The sequence below is a fragment of the Onychostruthus taczanowskii genome, unplaced genomic scaffold, assembly GCF_017590055.1.
Source record: "Onychostruthus taczanowskii isolate IOZ18803 unplaced genomic scaffold, ASM1759005v1 scaffold5, whole genome shotgun sequence".
In the NCBI taxonomy this organism is placed as follows: Eukaryota; Metazoa; Chordata; class Aves; order Passeriformes; family Passeridae; genus Onychostruthus; species Onychostruthus taczanowskii.
The window spans coordinates 6,948,800-6,965,270 of record NW_024502568.1 but is presented as its reverse complement, the minus strand read 5'-3'; the positions used below and the strand labels follow the sequence as shown (position 1 = coordinate 6,965,270).

The 16,471-nt window shown below is 48.9% G+C and overlaps 1 protein-coding gene across 2 annotated transcripts in view; it reads right to left on the bottom strand.

Moving 5' to 3' along the window:
• Nucleotides 1-7,416: 7,416 nt before the first annotated feature.
• The window catches only part of SUFU (SUFU negative regulator of hedgehog signaling), an 83,137-nt gene continuing 74,082 nt past the window's right edge, over nt 7,417-16,471 (bottom strand). For both annotated transcript variants that reach the window (XM_041415524.1, XM_041415525.1), the window contains exons 11-12: nt 11,063-11,131; nt 7,417-7,912 (exon numbers count right to left, since the gene is read on the bottom strand). In XM_041415524.1, coding sequence (XP_041271458.1) covers nt 7,823-7,912; nt 11,063-11,131 — 159 coding nt within the window. In that variant the 3' untranslated portion in view covers nt 7,417-7,822. The remainder of the gene's footprint in view (nt 7,913-11,062; nt 11,132-16,471) is intronic.

Genomic DNA, 16,471 nt, shown 5'->3' with positions numbered 1-16,471 from the left:
CAGGAGGGGCTCCCAGACACTGCTTTTCAGAAACCTTAATTAAATTCACTGCCCGAAGGTGCTTTTGGCTGGGGTGGAGGCAGAGCAGTGAGGCTGCCTGGGCTGGGCACAGCCGTGCCGCTGGTGGGCCTTGGGGGGAAGGGTGCCAGCGGGAGAGGGGCACCCCACTGTGCCACAGCTCCACGGTCCCCTCCAGATTTGGGGCTGAACAGAGGAATCAGCTGGGATGCAGTGCTGCAAAGGGGGTACTGCCTGGCCACCACAGGAAAGGCACAAGTGGATAGTTCATTCATTAATTAAATTTACCAAGTGGCTGACGGTGAGGGTTCCCTGCACTCCATGGGGTCCCTTGCTGTTCTGGCTCTGCCATCCTTGCTGGGCTGTCCTAAAGGGGCGACCCTGTGCTTGGATACACCTTGAAAACTGGGAAGGCAAGAGGAGTGAGGGGGTCTTGGGCCAAAGAACCAGTTGTGGGTGGCCTCTCTCCCCCCAAGCCCCTGTCTGGGTAAATAACCTCACTGGGGAACCCCACTGCCCATCAAGATTTCCTCCGGTGAGATGGTGGAACCTTACCAAGCTGAGGAGGTGTTCTCTTTGTCATGTCCAGCAGGGGCTGTTCTGCACTGGCAGAGCTTGGAGATCTCACTGCTTTGCACTGGGGCTGGGGCAGTTTGTGTCTGGATGCAGCTGTGGGAGAGGCCTTAGGAAAAAGAATGGCTTTCACTCCAAACTGCAAAGGAACAGAAATCCTTGCAGAAACCCTTTCTGCTGATTGCTCCCCTTTTGATGCAGGGTGGGCTGAGATAACACCTGTGAAGAGCAAGTGCAAAACCTGCCTAAAGCTGGATTTTGGCTCTCCATGCATCCTTTCCTTTCCCTGTCATCCTTCCTCTGAGCACTGCAATATCCCTTCCCCCGCTGCCCAGATATTCCACCCTTTCTCTCTGGCCTTAAAGGCATTTATTACTGAGGAGTGTAAAATGATTACTGCAAAATCGTTCTGTGTTACTGGGAAATCATTGCAACATTAGCTCAGTAATATTTTTTCATAAGTGTTTGCTGTGTCTCTTCTCCAACATATTCAGTCTGCACACACATCCACACCCCCACAAATCCCACTGAAGCCAGGAGGCACTTGGCAGAGGACAGGAACACGGACCTGACCTGACACTCACCCCAGCTCCCTCCTTCCTGCGCTGGTGGACGAGGTTGCCATCTCTCAGCCAACTGGCTGCATCCTTGCACCCACGTGCAAGCACTCCCTATTCCAGCCTGTCCAAAGAGCAGGGAAAACCCTGGCTGTCAGGGCACGCAGGCTGCCTTTACTCAAGGGGTTTTGCCAGCAGATGCTCATGGAAGATGCTGAATCTGGCAGGTCCTGGGACCAGTCATTTTGCTGAGTTTTTAGGGGAAGAAAAGATCCCTTTCCCTCCCGCACATGCACTCCAGAGGTCTGGGCAGGAGACCCCGCTTCCCTGGGAGCAGGGAAGGAGTCAGCGAGGAGAAGGAGCTGCCAAAGGAGTCACAGAGCCGAGCAGGAGACAGTCGGTCCCATTGTGCTGCCCGCAGAGAAGGACACTGACAATTCTGCAAATACCTTTAATGCACTTAGAATACACGGGAGGAAAAAAAAAGTTTAGTGATTCACAAAAATATTACAAAAAGTCACGTGCAGGCGAAACACACCCAGCACTGCAATAACAATGTAAGAATTTACATTAGAAACTAATATAAAATATTTAAAAACCTCTGCTAGTTTAGCTTTCTGTTTGTTTTTTGTCTTTTATAAAAAAAAGGAGAAGGGGAGAGGGAAGAAAGGCCATCTACAAGGTACTGGTACACCGGCCACAGAAACACAGGCTCCTTCCAGCCCCGCTGGGAGTGTCCTGGGGCTCCTCCATCCACACGACCCCTGCGTCTGCAGACCACACACACACCGACACACCCACACATACATGGCTGAAGTACAGAAAAGTTCACCCCAGGGCTGCAAGGGCAACCCCAGAGGTCAGGGTTTGCTGTGGTCCCAGTCACTCATGTGTCCCCTGCCCTGGGAACCTTGCCTTTGCTCCCATTCAGCACACAAAACCAGTAGTGTCCCCAGCGAGAGGCAAAACCTCCATCCCTTTATAAAAAGGGAAAAGTTAGTGTGTCCAGCCTGGGCTGGACAAGAGAAGGGTTTTGAAAGAGTAGACTTGGGTTTGGAGCATGACTGTGGCCAAACTCACAGTACCAGGACTACAGGGCTGGATGGGTGCAAGGAGCATCCCAGTGCACGAGCCAGGGCACCACTACAAGCCCCTAGCAGGATGCTGCCTGCTTCCACGGGGCTGCAGATTCCCACTTTGGGGAAAGCCAAAAGCCCAGAGCTCCCCAGCCCATGATCAGTCCCTACCATGGCCACTCACACCCAGCTCCCCTTCCCGAGCCCGTGCGTTTCGCATCCTGCTTGCTCCTGTAGGAAGACGGCACAGGAGCCTCGTCACCAGCAGCACGGAGCCCTTCTGCTCCCATCCTGCTCGGGGCACTGCCAGCAAGCCGTGCTTCTGTAGGACCTGCCGCACACGGGGACAGCTCGGTCCCTCCCACCCTCGCCGCTCGTGCAGTGGAGAGTTTCCGGAGCCGCACTTTCGCTGCAGTTGGGCCCCAGGGAAAGGAACAAAGGAGCCATTTTCATCTCCAGCCTCGTCGGGAGCGGAGGGAGAGGGCGAGAGAAAAGAACAGTGTTTGCAAAACATGACAATGGGCAGGAAATTTTCTTCTGGCTTTTCGAGGTTGGGTTTGTTTCTCTCTCTCTCTTCCTCTTTTTAAAGAGGGTAGGCACAGCATCAGGACAGTTTAAAAACAGCCAGGCCCTGGCCGGCCACATCTGCCACGTGCAGCCCTTCCTGGGCTGACGATCCCCTCCTGCTGTCAGGGCTCCACAAGCCAAATGGTGAATGATGCTGTGGTCTTCCAGCAAGGGAAAGGGATGGGCCAGCCCCTTCACAGCAGACTAGAAATGACGTTCGTGAACTGATGTGCCACTTATGATGATTTTATGGTCTGTCAGCGACTTTAGGGGAAACAGAGCCATGGTAGAAATGAAGAGGTGGTGAAGCACAGTACACGACAGGTTCACTGCCTGAGAGACAAGTCGATATGGGACCACGTTTAAAACACATCTGCAACCTCAGGCCTATTCTCCATTTGAAATTTTGGACTCATGTCAAAACACAAGGGTTGGGTTTTTTTGAAAGAAGAGAGAGCAAGCAGACACTGCATAACAGAAAATAATGTTATAAAAATAGTAGGTTGAAACAGACCTTGTTAGGTCAAGAGACTTAAACCCAGCTTTAAAATCTTAAGAGGTGAACCCCATAGGCAAATGTGGATTTTCAGATTGCTTTGGATACAGTCTGGCTGCTGTGCAGGCTGGCATTTATTAATAGGGACAGATGCACAGAAAGGAATTCTTGGTTGCTCGACAATTCGTCTGCCCTTGCAGCTTCACTCCCAGGAAAAATTAAGGCACAATGCGTTCTCTCACAGGAGGGCAGTCACCCAGTCCCTGGGAGGTGGAAGGGCTCTCCTGGTGCTGGACCCTTCCTCACCTGGCCCAGATGAAGCAGGGGCTGAAGCCCAAGACTTGATACAGTGGAGCCAGAAGGCACGAGGCCATGCTGGGGCTAGGGGAAAACTGGACACGTGGACTAAGGGCTTCCTCTGGCCTGAAGCTTTTCTCCCCACCTGATGTGATGCTGCCTTGCCCTGGCCAGGTACAAGCTGACAAAGCAGGACATGGACTCTGGATGCCAACCTAGGAGGAGGGAAGAGCCAAGCACTGCTTTCAAGTGTTTTGGGTTTTTAAAAAAAATATTTCTACTGGTCCCAGATGAAAAACAACACAACCCTCACTTTTCCCAAGACCATTTGATGACCTGATGGTGTAATTTCAAAAGCCATCCAAGAGCAACTGAATATTTAAAGTGAAGAGCTTCAGAATATAACTTCAAATCACTGTTGGCAATTCCATGTAGAGTAAAACCAATATACACCATCCTCAAAGAATTAGACACAGCAGGCACCATCTATCTAAGCCACTGAAAATATGGTTACAGCAGCTACAAGACTGACTTCTCTGCTCAGATCACACCCTACATACTTTAATACTGAAATTATACATTCCTTGTCCTGTTTTTAATCAGAAATTGAGAGAGAGAGTAGCCCTGACTTTTAAGGCTTCTCCTGTTTCAGAATTGCTGTCACATGTTGGATTTTCAAGGCTCTTCATCTTTCCAAATATCTGAATTGACCTACATTGCCACATTTCTTCAAGAGAGAGAAATCCTGTTCTCACTGCTTCTAAACTGCTTTCATTTCCATCCAGGTCACTGTCTTTAGCCAACACAAGCCCCACAGGTTTTGGTTCCATACAAAACTGCTTCAGGTCTTCTACACAACTGAGAAAAAATCAGCACCAGTGGTCCTACCATCTCAGCAGGACTGGGCTAGAAAAACACCGTGGCATTTATTAACACTGATGACTTCCCTCTTTCAAACTACTTGCTCACTAAAATACAAAGGTTTCTTTTCCATTTAATTCACACACAGACATGTCCTCTTGCCCCGAGATGAAAATATCCAAACTTCACATCTCATTTACTTGCCAGTGAGCATGCCTTTGGCACGGTTGCAAACTCGACCTGAATTGTGAGGGGACGTCCTGTGGTTGCTCAGCTCTTCAGGATACTGAGTAACTGCAACTTTCTTACTCTTAGATAAGTTGCTGAGAGCCAGTGACATGACCAGGGAGCTTAAGGGCTGACTTTCACCAGGTTCTCATAGCTGCTCTAACAATAAGACACAGAATTCTATTTTAGCAATTATTTGTCTAATATTTCCCCCCTTACCTAAATAGGAAGATTTCACTTCCTTCCCTTCAAGCCTTCCCCCCTCAATTGTTATCTGGCTACCAGCAAAGATCTGTGAGAAAGTGTCTCAGAAATAGAGATTTCTGGCATGCCACCTGTTCATAACTCAAATACACAGAACTATATATAAATACATGACATGGAACAAAAATACACACACACACACACAAGGGTACTGGGTGGATTATCACATGCATTCAGCGTGCTCCCTCTGAAGTCAATGGAAACCCAGCCCAGAGCATCTGATGAGAGTAAATACAGTGAGGAAAACACTTGCATGAGAAAGGCAGAACTGGAGCACAAGCCAGCTTGGAGGAGGTGCTTTCCCTGCATACAGCACCAGATCCCTGCCGTGAAGGCTCAAAGAGTTCACAGGGCAGGAGGTCTCAAGCTTTCCAGATGTGTGTCAGAGCCCAGAGAGGGTCTGATGGACTTCTCTCTGCCCCGTGCTGATCTCTGCAGGAATAGCAACAACTGACCTTCCAAATGTCCCTTCTCCACCAAGATGTGGATTTTAAGCTCCTTTTAATGAGAGCTAGCATCTGGAAACAAGGAAGAGCAGCCAGCATGATGGCAACAGGCCAGCTCTGCTGCGGCACCCCCAGCAAGCTTGTACAAGAACATCCACGGGCTGCTGTTGGATGGCTTTGGGACGAAATTGTAGGTGCTGCCCTTGCCTTTTCCCCACTGCCACAATTATCTGTTTGCCCATTATCTTCTGGCGGGACACTTGGGCACATTGTTTTTGAAGCTGGACTGGTAGGTTTTCATGGCACTTTCTCACCCACGCTGTCCCTTGCACAGAGATCTACAGAGCAGAAGGGATGCTTAGTGCTAACCAGGACAATGAAAACTGGCCAAGAGATCCCATGGATGAATGCAGCCTGCCTCAGCACAGCAACCACTCTGGCTGGCACATGCAGATATCTGAAAGTTTGTTCTTTCACAGCAGGATTTTAAGATGATCCTCTGAGTTCAGACAAAATGACAAACTCATTTACATGTAAATTGCTTTCATAGCTTTGCAGAAAGGAAGGTTCTGCAGAGCAGTGTTGGACCCTGCATTTGGCCTGCCTTAAATTATAATATAAAAACAATTATAATAATACAAATACTACTTTGTACACAAAGCACGACCTCCCCTGCAAACCCTGGCATGCTTCGGTAGGTCCTACAGCCCTCTAGTCAATAGTCACCCTCTCTGCACAGAGAGACATTGAGTGACTTGCCTGAGGCCACAGAGGAATTCTGTAGCAAGTCCAAGGAAAGCTTTGTGGCTCCTAGCTCTGCTTCTTGACCAACATTAACCAGCCTCAAATATATGCAGGAAACATCAAAGCTGACTGTGCTGGGAAGAAATTAAATCAGAAAACAAACAGAAAACCAACCCCAGGGTACTGTAAGGCCTCCTGGACTTTGCTGTTTGATCAGGGGAGTTAAGTGTTAAAAGCTTTTGTTATACTTGTATTAGGATCACACAGCAACTGCGCATAAACCACCAGTTATCTTGTAGGCAGAAAGGGGTGGAAGGAAAGTTGCACCTCCCCTGACAAGGAGTGAAGAGTTGTCACCAAAAGACAATGGGCAGAGGAAGGCTGGGGAATATGCATCAGAAGCACCCAGCAGCAGCAGCAGGGGGTAAAGCCTGCCGTGGTTTGCTGCAGGTATCCACAGGGCCAGCAGCTGATGCAGAGACACAGCTCCTGGCATTGCAGAGACCAGCTCCTCTGCACACTCCTTTTGCTCCAAGGAGGAAGCCACAGGGATCTAGAGAGAGTGTCTTTTCAAACTGGCTTTGATGCTTTACAGTTCAAACCCATCTGAAAGGAGGAAGGTCAGCAACAAGAGCCACCACAGCGAGGCTAGAGGGGAAAATGGAGCTGCACTAGGGCACAACCCTGCTGGAACAGGGAGAATAGTTGGCTTCATTGAGGCTGAGACTCCTTTCTGCTGTGCCAGGGCAGCAGAGATCTTCACTTCATATGCTTTCAAGCAGCCCCCGATCCTGCAGAGCTGCTGAAGTTGTCCCTGTGAACAAATGATCCTTTCTAGCTTCTCAAATTCTGTACAATAGCAAGGAAAAAATACTTGACAGTATCTCTTTAAAGATAAACACACTGTAAACAGGAGATCTCCCCCGCCCCGGTAGCTTTCTTCCTCCTGCTTGTGCAAAACCAGAGGTTGTGACCTTCCCTGGGGTTCAGGCACAAGGACAGGATGCATGAGAATAAAGTTGCCTCTGTTTGCAGTGATACCATAGCTAATAGCACCAAGACCAACACTTAAAACATGCCTAATTTGAGGGCAGGGAGGATCTGGATTTGTTTTTCTTGACTGAACTAGAAAGTTCATCTTTAAATCTGTTCAGCTTCAAGCATGTGAGCTTTTGGCCTCCTTTAAACAGGGGAAATACCATTCCGTTTCTAAAAAGAAAAAAAAAAATAGCACATGGAAGAACAGTTCTGCAGTCAGTAAAAGTTTGGCTAACAAAAGGACTCCAGAGTCACGTAAAGAACATTTAATCCATGGATTATAGGCTCGCACCTGGCAGAAATGTATGTGTAAATACAGGCGTGCAGAGCGTCTACACCCTGGGCTAAGGCAGAGGGGAGTTCTGCAGCTAGGAGAGAGAAAGGATTCTTACTACTAATTTTCATAGTTAAATATTTCTCACTCGCACTCACACATACGCAGGCTGCTCCCAGAGAGTTCAGCCTTGGGAAGGATAAAGGAAAGGGCTCAGTTCGGTCTGGGCTGGTGCTGAGTAGCTCCTCTTCTGTTTGCAGTGGTTGTGCAGCAAACTCTTTTTATTTGCAGGCAGAGTTTTTACTGCATTAATTATCCTGTGAGTCACTGGGTAATGGACAGTAACTTGGCTCTCCCAGTTGTTAGAATAGTGTAATTCAGCTCTAATGCAGTGGGTTGTCGAACACGGCATCTGGCAAGATGGAAACTTTCAGTTTCTTTTCAGGCCAGCTGTACTCCTTTGGAAGTTTAAACTGTAAGACAGTAAAGAGAACCAGTTAATGCATATCACTGCAATCTGCAGAGAAAAAACAAAATTGTTGCAAAGGCAGGCAGCCCCATGTTATTATTATTTTTTAAAACAAGAGGCCACTAAGAAAACATTTCCCCATCAGTATGTTTTGGACAGCAGTGGACATTAGATAATGTGGCCTGTCTCAGCTGCCAAAGTAAAGTTCTGAGCTTTCAGCCCAAGCACTGTTTATTTCGTCAGATGAATTTTGGAGAGTTTCTGCCCCCATCACTTTTTCCCCTTCCCAACCTCTCAGAAGACTTGCAGCGGAAGTGTCTTCCCTCCTATCTAACCATGACCCTCTTCTTTCATCCAGCCCAGCCCCCAGAGCCCACATTTGCTTTAAAGGGAGTCTCAGGGCAGCTTTCAAACCTCTGCTGATTCAGAGTGGAATGTAGGTGAGCCATCAGAGCTCTCTGGTGACAGGCAAACTGTGCTGCCCTGGCTGGGGAGAGCCAATGTGCCTGCACAGCATTCCTGCTGCAGTCCTTCCCACCTCTGGCACAAAGGCCTTACAGAGCCCTACAATGCCTTGTGCTCACACAGGCACTCAGCTGCTCAGGCTGTTTTGCAAACACTGATTGAAGCACACAGAAGGGAGATTTTTTGCCCCAGTCTGGTTTACACAGCACTGTCTGTGGCCAATGTTTCCCAAACACGGCAAGTCCACCGGTCCCATCCTGATGTCCCTGCCTGGGCTAGGAAGTCACCCCGACATCAACCCAAACACAGCCAATTCAGGGACAGAGCTGCAAGGAGCCTTACCACCAACCCTTCTCACAACCACATGACCAGTGCCCAAGCATTCACACAGGTCTCTCCAACACAGCTCTGGGGTGGGGCTGAAGGTGTGGGGTGGAATCTCTTAGGCCACAAATCTGCCCCATCCACAGCTGAATGGCAACCAGTTCTGCATAGGCATTTTGTACAATCCCAGTGGCTAACCTGAGGACCCAAAACACAGATTGGGGGATAGCTCTGGAAGCCTGTTTGCAGGCTCATTTTGTTTTCAAAACTGTACTGCACCCAGTGTTGCACTGTCTCGCCCTGTGATACTCCCTGACACCCTGATGGGACTCCCAGGGAGGAATCTCATGGAGACCCAACACCACCAGTGACAATCTGCCCTGGAGGTGGCTAATTCAGAATGGTTATGGATACAGTGGTCCTCTCCTAGGAGAGTCCTCAGACCCAGGCCAGCAGCACCATAGGCTTCCCAGGGGCTGTTTGAATAAGAGAGCTGGTATAAGGGGACAGCCACCTGGAAATCATCAGTCTTTATCCAATTACTTGTCTTTCTTCCCGTAAGCATCCTGTTTCTGATGGACACCAACACAGGCTCAGTGCGAGGTTCCTGCTAAAGGAGATCCCCTCCAGCTGCCTGCTCCACAGCAAGGGTGTCTCTAACATGAATTTGCTTCTGATCTTGCTCCATTTGCAGCTGCCCATGAGGGTAACCTGCAGTTGGTATCCATGGTCCTTAATATGCTGGTAGTTCATGGTCTGATCCATGATCTGGGGGCACAGCAGGAGGACTCTTCAGGATAGAGGCTACCACAAACTCCTGTTCATTATCCTCTAGGAAACAAACAGCTCAGGTCCTATTTAAGTATTCTTATACACTCAAGCCGTGTGTATAGCTTGCACCATGTAATCTACTGGCCCTGCACAGCCCAAGGAATTCTGAGTCTGTCTAGGACACGTGAAAAACATGTAAAGATACTCAGACAGATTATTTCACTTAACACAGGTGGGCACAGGTGGTTCTTTATGCAGCAAAGGAAAGACTCCTCACAGTGCTTCATTCTACCACATGAACATCATCAGCAACAGTCAGGACTGCTGAGGAATGCTTTCAGTTGGCCCGACCCAGATCCTGCAAGTTACAAATCCTTGGAGGAATCTGGATGCTGAAAGATCACATTTCATCTCAAGTATTTTCCTTTTTATAAACAGCACTGGTTCCAAAGCAATCCTCTTGGAGAAGTCATCCTTTGCATTTGTTTGTTTTTCACTTTTCAATTCAGCAAAGTCACAGTGAGTGGGAACCAAACACCCTGTTGCTGAGCCAGGAGCTGCCATGCTCTTTGCCTCAGTGGACAGTGAAGGAACATGAGCCATCCAAAGCCTTCGCTAACGGGCCTTCAAACCAAAGTGCTCCTGGGCTTCCATGTCACTAGCAAAAATGAGCTTTGGATTAGATTTAACTGGATAAAAGGTGGTCTGAAAGTCACTGCACAGCCAGCAGCATGCTCCCCTCACTCACACAGTGAGGAACACCCTGGCATTAAGTCAACTCTGGATTAAACAATTAGAGCCGTGAGATTTTCCTGGGGGGAGGGGAGCAGAGTAAGGGGAGGGCTGCTCTACAAGCCAAGGAAAGTTTCTTTAGAGTCTGCAGGGAGCTGTAAAAAATGGGATTAAAAATATTACATGTCATTTCTGCCACTGATCTTTGAAGTCAAGCAGAATATTTATATGGCATGCATGGGAGACGGGGTGTTAAATGTTCCCCAGGAAGAGATCACATGGCAGTGGGAAGTTTAGTACCAGCTTTATAAAGCCCCCCTGGCTGTTGCTGTAATGCTTCCAGACTGGTGATGGTCCTTCACACACCGTGCAGGGCCAGCAGGTGAAGGCCAAGTAGCAGATGTGAAACAGCCCTGCCTGCTTACCAAACCCACTAAAGGAGGCCCATACAACAGATTGTTCAAAAGTCTATGTGCTACCACCACTTTCAGCCTTTCTGAAAGCAGAGAAGGTGATGTGCTAGGAGTGCTGGTGAGGACTACATCTATACATGGCATGGAGGAAATCCTGCCACCTGCACTGCTTTCATTTGGGGTGCTCAGATACTATGCTGGAAAAGAAGCTGATGGAAATCAAAACACAGAAACTCCCTTAATACCTATCCCTGTCTTATATTTCTTGCAATCCCTTCTCTCAGTGCCTCAGTAGTTCACAGCAGATGTGAAGGCTTAGCATGGCCTCAAGTCTATGGATGGGGCAGGGCTGCAGCCTGCAGGCTGAGGGGAGGATCAAAGACAAGCTGGAGGATGGGCTGAGCTCTCTGAGACAGTACATGGAAGATACAGGAATGATGCAGCCTTACTTCCTCTGGAGAATTCAGATCTTCTAAATCTTCCAGCATTCTCTCTACGAACTCTTCGGTCAATAGGATCTGCAAAGGAAATACAGTATTTTATGCTTTTTCACTCTTAGTTTTAGCTAATTGCAAGGAACAGCATGACTTCTGCACGGAGCAGACTGTACCAACTCACTCCTTCCCCTATGTCTTTCTTTACCGCAATACAAAGGTTTGAGGGCAAGGAGCTCCTAACTTTGTCTTCCACCCCAACCACTGAAAAAAAGTTGAAATTACACAGCAATCTTTTTTGACCCTCAATTATCTCCCTCAGTCTAAAATTAGAGGCTCGGCTTTAGACAGAAAGAGTGGGAAAGGAGGAAAAAGGGTCAAGATAACAACTGTTGGAGAGACAGTGGGAGACAGCCACTTTCATCTGATCCACTGAAGTCAAGCTCACAGTTTAATCAGGAAATAGCAGCATAGGGAAGAGCCAGAGATCCATACAGAGTTGATGCTCTGGGCATGGGGAAGGGCCTGACCCCAGCACAGCACATTGTTCACATGAACCAGATGCTGGGTATGGGAAATGCTCCCAGAAGTGCCCACGCAAGGCACCCCCATATTGTGACGGCACGTGCCCATCCTGCGTGCCTGTGCTGGGAAAGCTTCTGGCCCATCTCAGAGCCAGGCTGGCAAGCGTGAAGCAGTCCAAGAAAACAGCTGCTGTCAAGTCAAAAGTCCTGGATGAGGACCACGACCCCAGCTCCATGGAGTCCCCCAAGTCACAGAAACCAGAGACATCATGGGGAAAATAAGCCCTGGGAATTCAAGCAGAGGAACTCCCACCCTCTTAAAAAAATATGCGATAGGCAAAAGCAAACACATCCTGCCCTCTTCACAACAGCCGCAAAGGCCAGAGCTCCAGGCAGGACAGCTGGTTTGGCACAGGAGCAGAGACGGCCGTGCAGGACCAGGCAAACATCCCCACGCAGTGAGGGGGCCTTGGAGCAGCATTCCTGGGAGTTAGGTTGCAGCAGCATCCAGTGGATTATTATTTCCATTTTAGCCTACAGGTTTGTTTCTTTCCCCCTGCTCCTCCTTTCCTTCCTCTGGTCCACCCTTTCCTCCTCTCTGTCATTACTTTCCATCCAGAAGAGCCCACCATTCCCATGCCCCCTTTCTCACCCTTTCTCTCCCTGTTCTTCCCAGCCATGAACCCTGTGCTCCAGAGAAAGGACTGTTCTAGCACCAAACAGTAGTGGAGCTAAGTGGCCAGTTGCACTGCTCTCCACCTCAGATCAGGAAGAGGGGCAGCCAGGCTGTCCCACTGCCCTGCAGGAAGCCCAGCTCCTGTGCCCACTGGCTGCTTAGGGCCAGTAACACCAGTGGAGAGCGAATGACTGCCAGGATGCCATGGGCAAGTGGAAGCCTCTGGGCTCCATTTTGGTAACACATAAGCAGGACTATTGGACAGAAAGAGAAATTGAATACTCTAGTCTCCCTTTCTTCTTTTGTTGGGCAAGACAAGAGATCCAAAACCCACTAAATCCAAATCCAAAGTGTCTGCAGTCCTCTCCCCTCAACATTGCCACACTGCTGCCACTCCACACAGATTTCCTGGGGGATGATGGAACCACAACCTCCCCTCTCCACTACATTCCCCTCTTCATTTAGCTTCAACCTGCAGCAGACTCCAGGCCAGTGTTTATGACCAAGCTGCTCAGCATGAATGCAGGCACCTTTACCAGGCCTTTCTCATCATACCTCGAGCCTGAAAAAACTCTGCTTCAGCTTGGAGCCAGCAGCTTGCTGCTTTGGACAGGACTCTGCAACCTGGCGCCAATCTGCAGACTGGCAAGCTGAGGAACATTGCACTGAAACACGCAGTGCCACCGCAGACTGCTGCAGTCTCCTTGCAGGGGCCTGCAACTCTTCTGCCTCTTGAACTGGAGACACTCATTTGCTGACTGTTTGCAGGAGGAGGGAGAAGTCTGTCCCTGTTGGAGGCAGGAGGGCAACCTGATCACTCAGCTCAGGAGGAAGGGCTGGGTGGGGAGCTGGGGCTCTGCACCGAGAGGATCGCTTTCTGCGGAGGTGCAGTCTGCAGCGGGGTGAGGGAATGAAAACAATTTGGCAGACATCAAAATCTACAGAACAGCCGGAAAAAGGAGGAGGAATTGGTATTCACAGCAATCAGGCCAGGAGGAAATGAATATTCAGCCATCCACGGATGAGCAAAAATGCCAGAGGTTGGGATGGGTGAGAGAGCACGAATGAGGAGCTGCAGCTTTGGCAGGGAGGCTAGAATTCAAGCACAGCAGGAAGACCCCTGGGCACTCCCAAGGTGCCACAGGCAGGAGAGAAATGGGAGCCACGTGTGCAAGGCAGCCAGCTGCTCTGAGGCTGTTGGAAGACAAGACAGGGTATGCAGGGGTAAACAGCAAAGGGTGGAGAGAATGAAGGAGGGGACAGGTCAGGTCTTGGCTAGGGACAAACCCTATATGGAGCACTGTGCCTAGCACTGAAACTGGGGTACGATGCCTTAAGATGGCTGAGCCTGTCTACAGCTCACTGCCCTCTCTCAGTGAATTTTGGTAATCCAGCTGAAATAGAAGCACAAATTCCACTGAGGCACTGAGCTGAACTGGCTCCCTGAACGGTCTGACAAGTGGAGCGAGACAGGAGACCACAGCTCAACTCAGCTGCATTTGGGGGCTCAGAGCAATGGCAGCCTGCTCTGTGCAGCACGTGAGGAAAGATCACAGTGCCTTCTGCGAGCCCTGCATGGACAGTTAACTTTGGTGGACAGCAGGTGTCACAGGTTGCAGTGACAAACTGCTGCAGTGACATTCACACACACAGTGTGTGTCTCAGAGCCTGTCTTTAACAATCTAAGTCAGAAAAAAATCCACCCCAAATGTTACTACCCAACACTGCTGGGGAGACCTGCCTTCTTCCTGGAGAAGAAGGGAGACTCCAAAGTGCAGGTGTAACCAAATGTACAAGCAGCTACATTCCACAACACAGGAAACTGGCACTCTTGAGGTTCTCCTGAGCATGTAGGGGGAAGGCATGTGCCAGCAGGACACCAACTGCTTAAGAGGGCTTGGAAGCAAGAAGTATTGTCATCCTGGATTCGCGTCTAGACAAGATTTCTCCTGTTAGAAGTAGCCCAATCAAAACGGCCCCAGAGCACTAATGCCTGTGCTCATACATAGATCAGGCTGCCATCCCCAACTGCAATTAGCTAAACCACCTTTGTGCTGGTGAGTGAGTCTTATGGAGAAGGCTGAAAAAAAATCCAATCCTATCTCAGCACCCCTCACTCACAGTATTTCACATCTCCAGTTCTTGTAGCAAGCCTGCTCCTGCACAGTATGATACCCCATTACATTAACACACACACACGTTGTATGTGCATGATATTAAAGGTGACATTCCCAGCAAATAAACATGACAGACTGCCATTGCTCTAGGCACCTAATTTAATTTCCTCTGGGATTTAAACCTTAGAAGCTCAAATTAAACAAATAGGCCTCACTCACTTTATACTTCAGAACTGAATCTGAGTTTTCCTCTGATGCTGTTGACTGATCTTATCAACAGGACACTACACAGAGATCATAATGATGAAGCAGCTTATTCCCTTCCCAGAGGAAAACAGAGCCCCACTGTTGTGCTGCAGCCATGGGAAAAGCCGACACAATCTGCAGGGCCAACGAAGCCATCCCATGTGCACTGAACAAGCCTCTTCTCCCATGAAATCTCTCAGCTGGTGCTGAGGAAGCAAAGGAGCAGTCCCAAGCAGGTGTCCTGGGTGCTGCAGCAGCCCAGTCTCGCAGCACTGTGTTTTCACAGCCCTGTGCAAACACCCAGCCTGCCAAAGCTGGTCACAGGGTGCAGCTGAGCCTGTGCAATGGCTGTTTGCAGTATGAACAGTGAATGGCCCTGCCAGCCAGCTGCAGGTACCTGAAGCAACTCCTTGGGTGCTGCACAGTCCTGCTCGCACCAGGATCTCCCAGGCCTGACCTAGAAAGGCCTGGACGTGTGCTAAACCATTACCAGCAGATCTGGATTCCATTTGCTCTGTGTTTTGTGGCACTGAGTCATGCTACAGATGCTTGGAAGATGATAACAGCCAGAGATAAATCCCTGTTCTCTATCACAGGTACCTACCACACAACTGAAGTACAAAGTTTGGGTTCTCACCAGTTCACTAAGAGCTGCAAGTGTCCAGACATGTTCACAACACCAGGCTAAGCTGTCTCATTCAGGTAGATGTGCTCAGGGAACACATGCTGTCTCCCTCTCGTGGCAAGTCTCACCTGAGCTTGCTGAAATCTACTTCTTATTCACAGGGCTCACCTACGGGTCACCTGAAGGAGTTTGTGTTGAAGCTTTCTGTGTTGAAGCCTTCATATCCACATCTGGTTGAGAAATCTGTATCATGACTTGTTACAGGTACTCAGCTGCAGGCATATGAAAATGGATGAAATCTAAAAGTGTACACAAGTTCATGGGGCTCCAGATGAGTATGGCTGACTTTGAAAGCACCTGGTGCTTAGTAAAACATTAAAGACTTTATAGTCATCTTACAGGTACCACCCCACAGTTAACACCCCATCTCTCACTACAGGGTTCAACACTGCCATGAGGGATTGACATTCTCAGCTCAGGAAAGGCTCCTGTGGACAGAGGTCACACCAATGCTGAATGCCTGGCACAGCTGGCAAGACTTTGATCAAGGAAGACTCTCAGAGGTTGAGCTAGGAATCAAACTGTACCTCTGCCCAGCTTAAGGAAACATGATTTGCCCAGGGCAAGACAGAAGCAAATAAATGGCCCAGCTACACTGAAGCAGAGGCTTTCACTGATAATACTAATTTTTCTTGCCTACCTAGGAAAAAACCAAACAATCACACACTTTGCCCTAGTGCTCTGTTTGCATTAAACACTGCAAGTTGCTTTTCTAGCAGGTTTGTCAAAGAAAGGAAACCATGTTTTATTAGTTCTGGACTTAGTACAGAGCTGGCCTGTATGTCCAGCCAGAGAAGGGTGAGGACACATTGCAATAAACCCCTATGTAAACCCTTGTAAGAAACTATTCATCCATTGGATGCTAGCCTGGAACAGGTGGAACAGTTGTATTCTAAGCCAAATCATCTCTTACATCTGCAAATATCCAGCAACTTTTATGAGTCCTTTGCCCTAAAAATGTTTCAGCTTAATTCTCGTTAGCATAGCAAAAAGTTAAGTTAAACTGTGTCAGCCTTTCCCAATGAAATTTCCACCAATAAAATCCGCTGATGGAGGGATTGTGTTGTGCCACAGACACACCCCAGCTCACCTCTCTGCTCTCTCCTTGACCTGGCTTCTTTGCACTGATTTGCTCATGCTCCAAGTGGTTCAGGGCAGAGGTCTTGTCACCTTGTT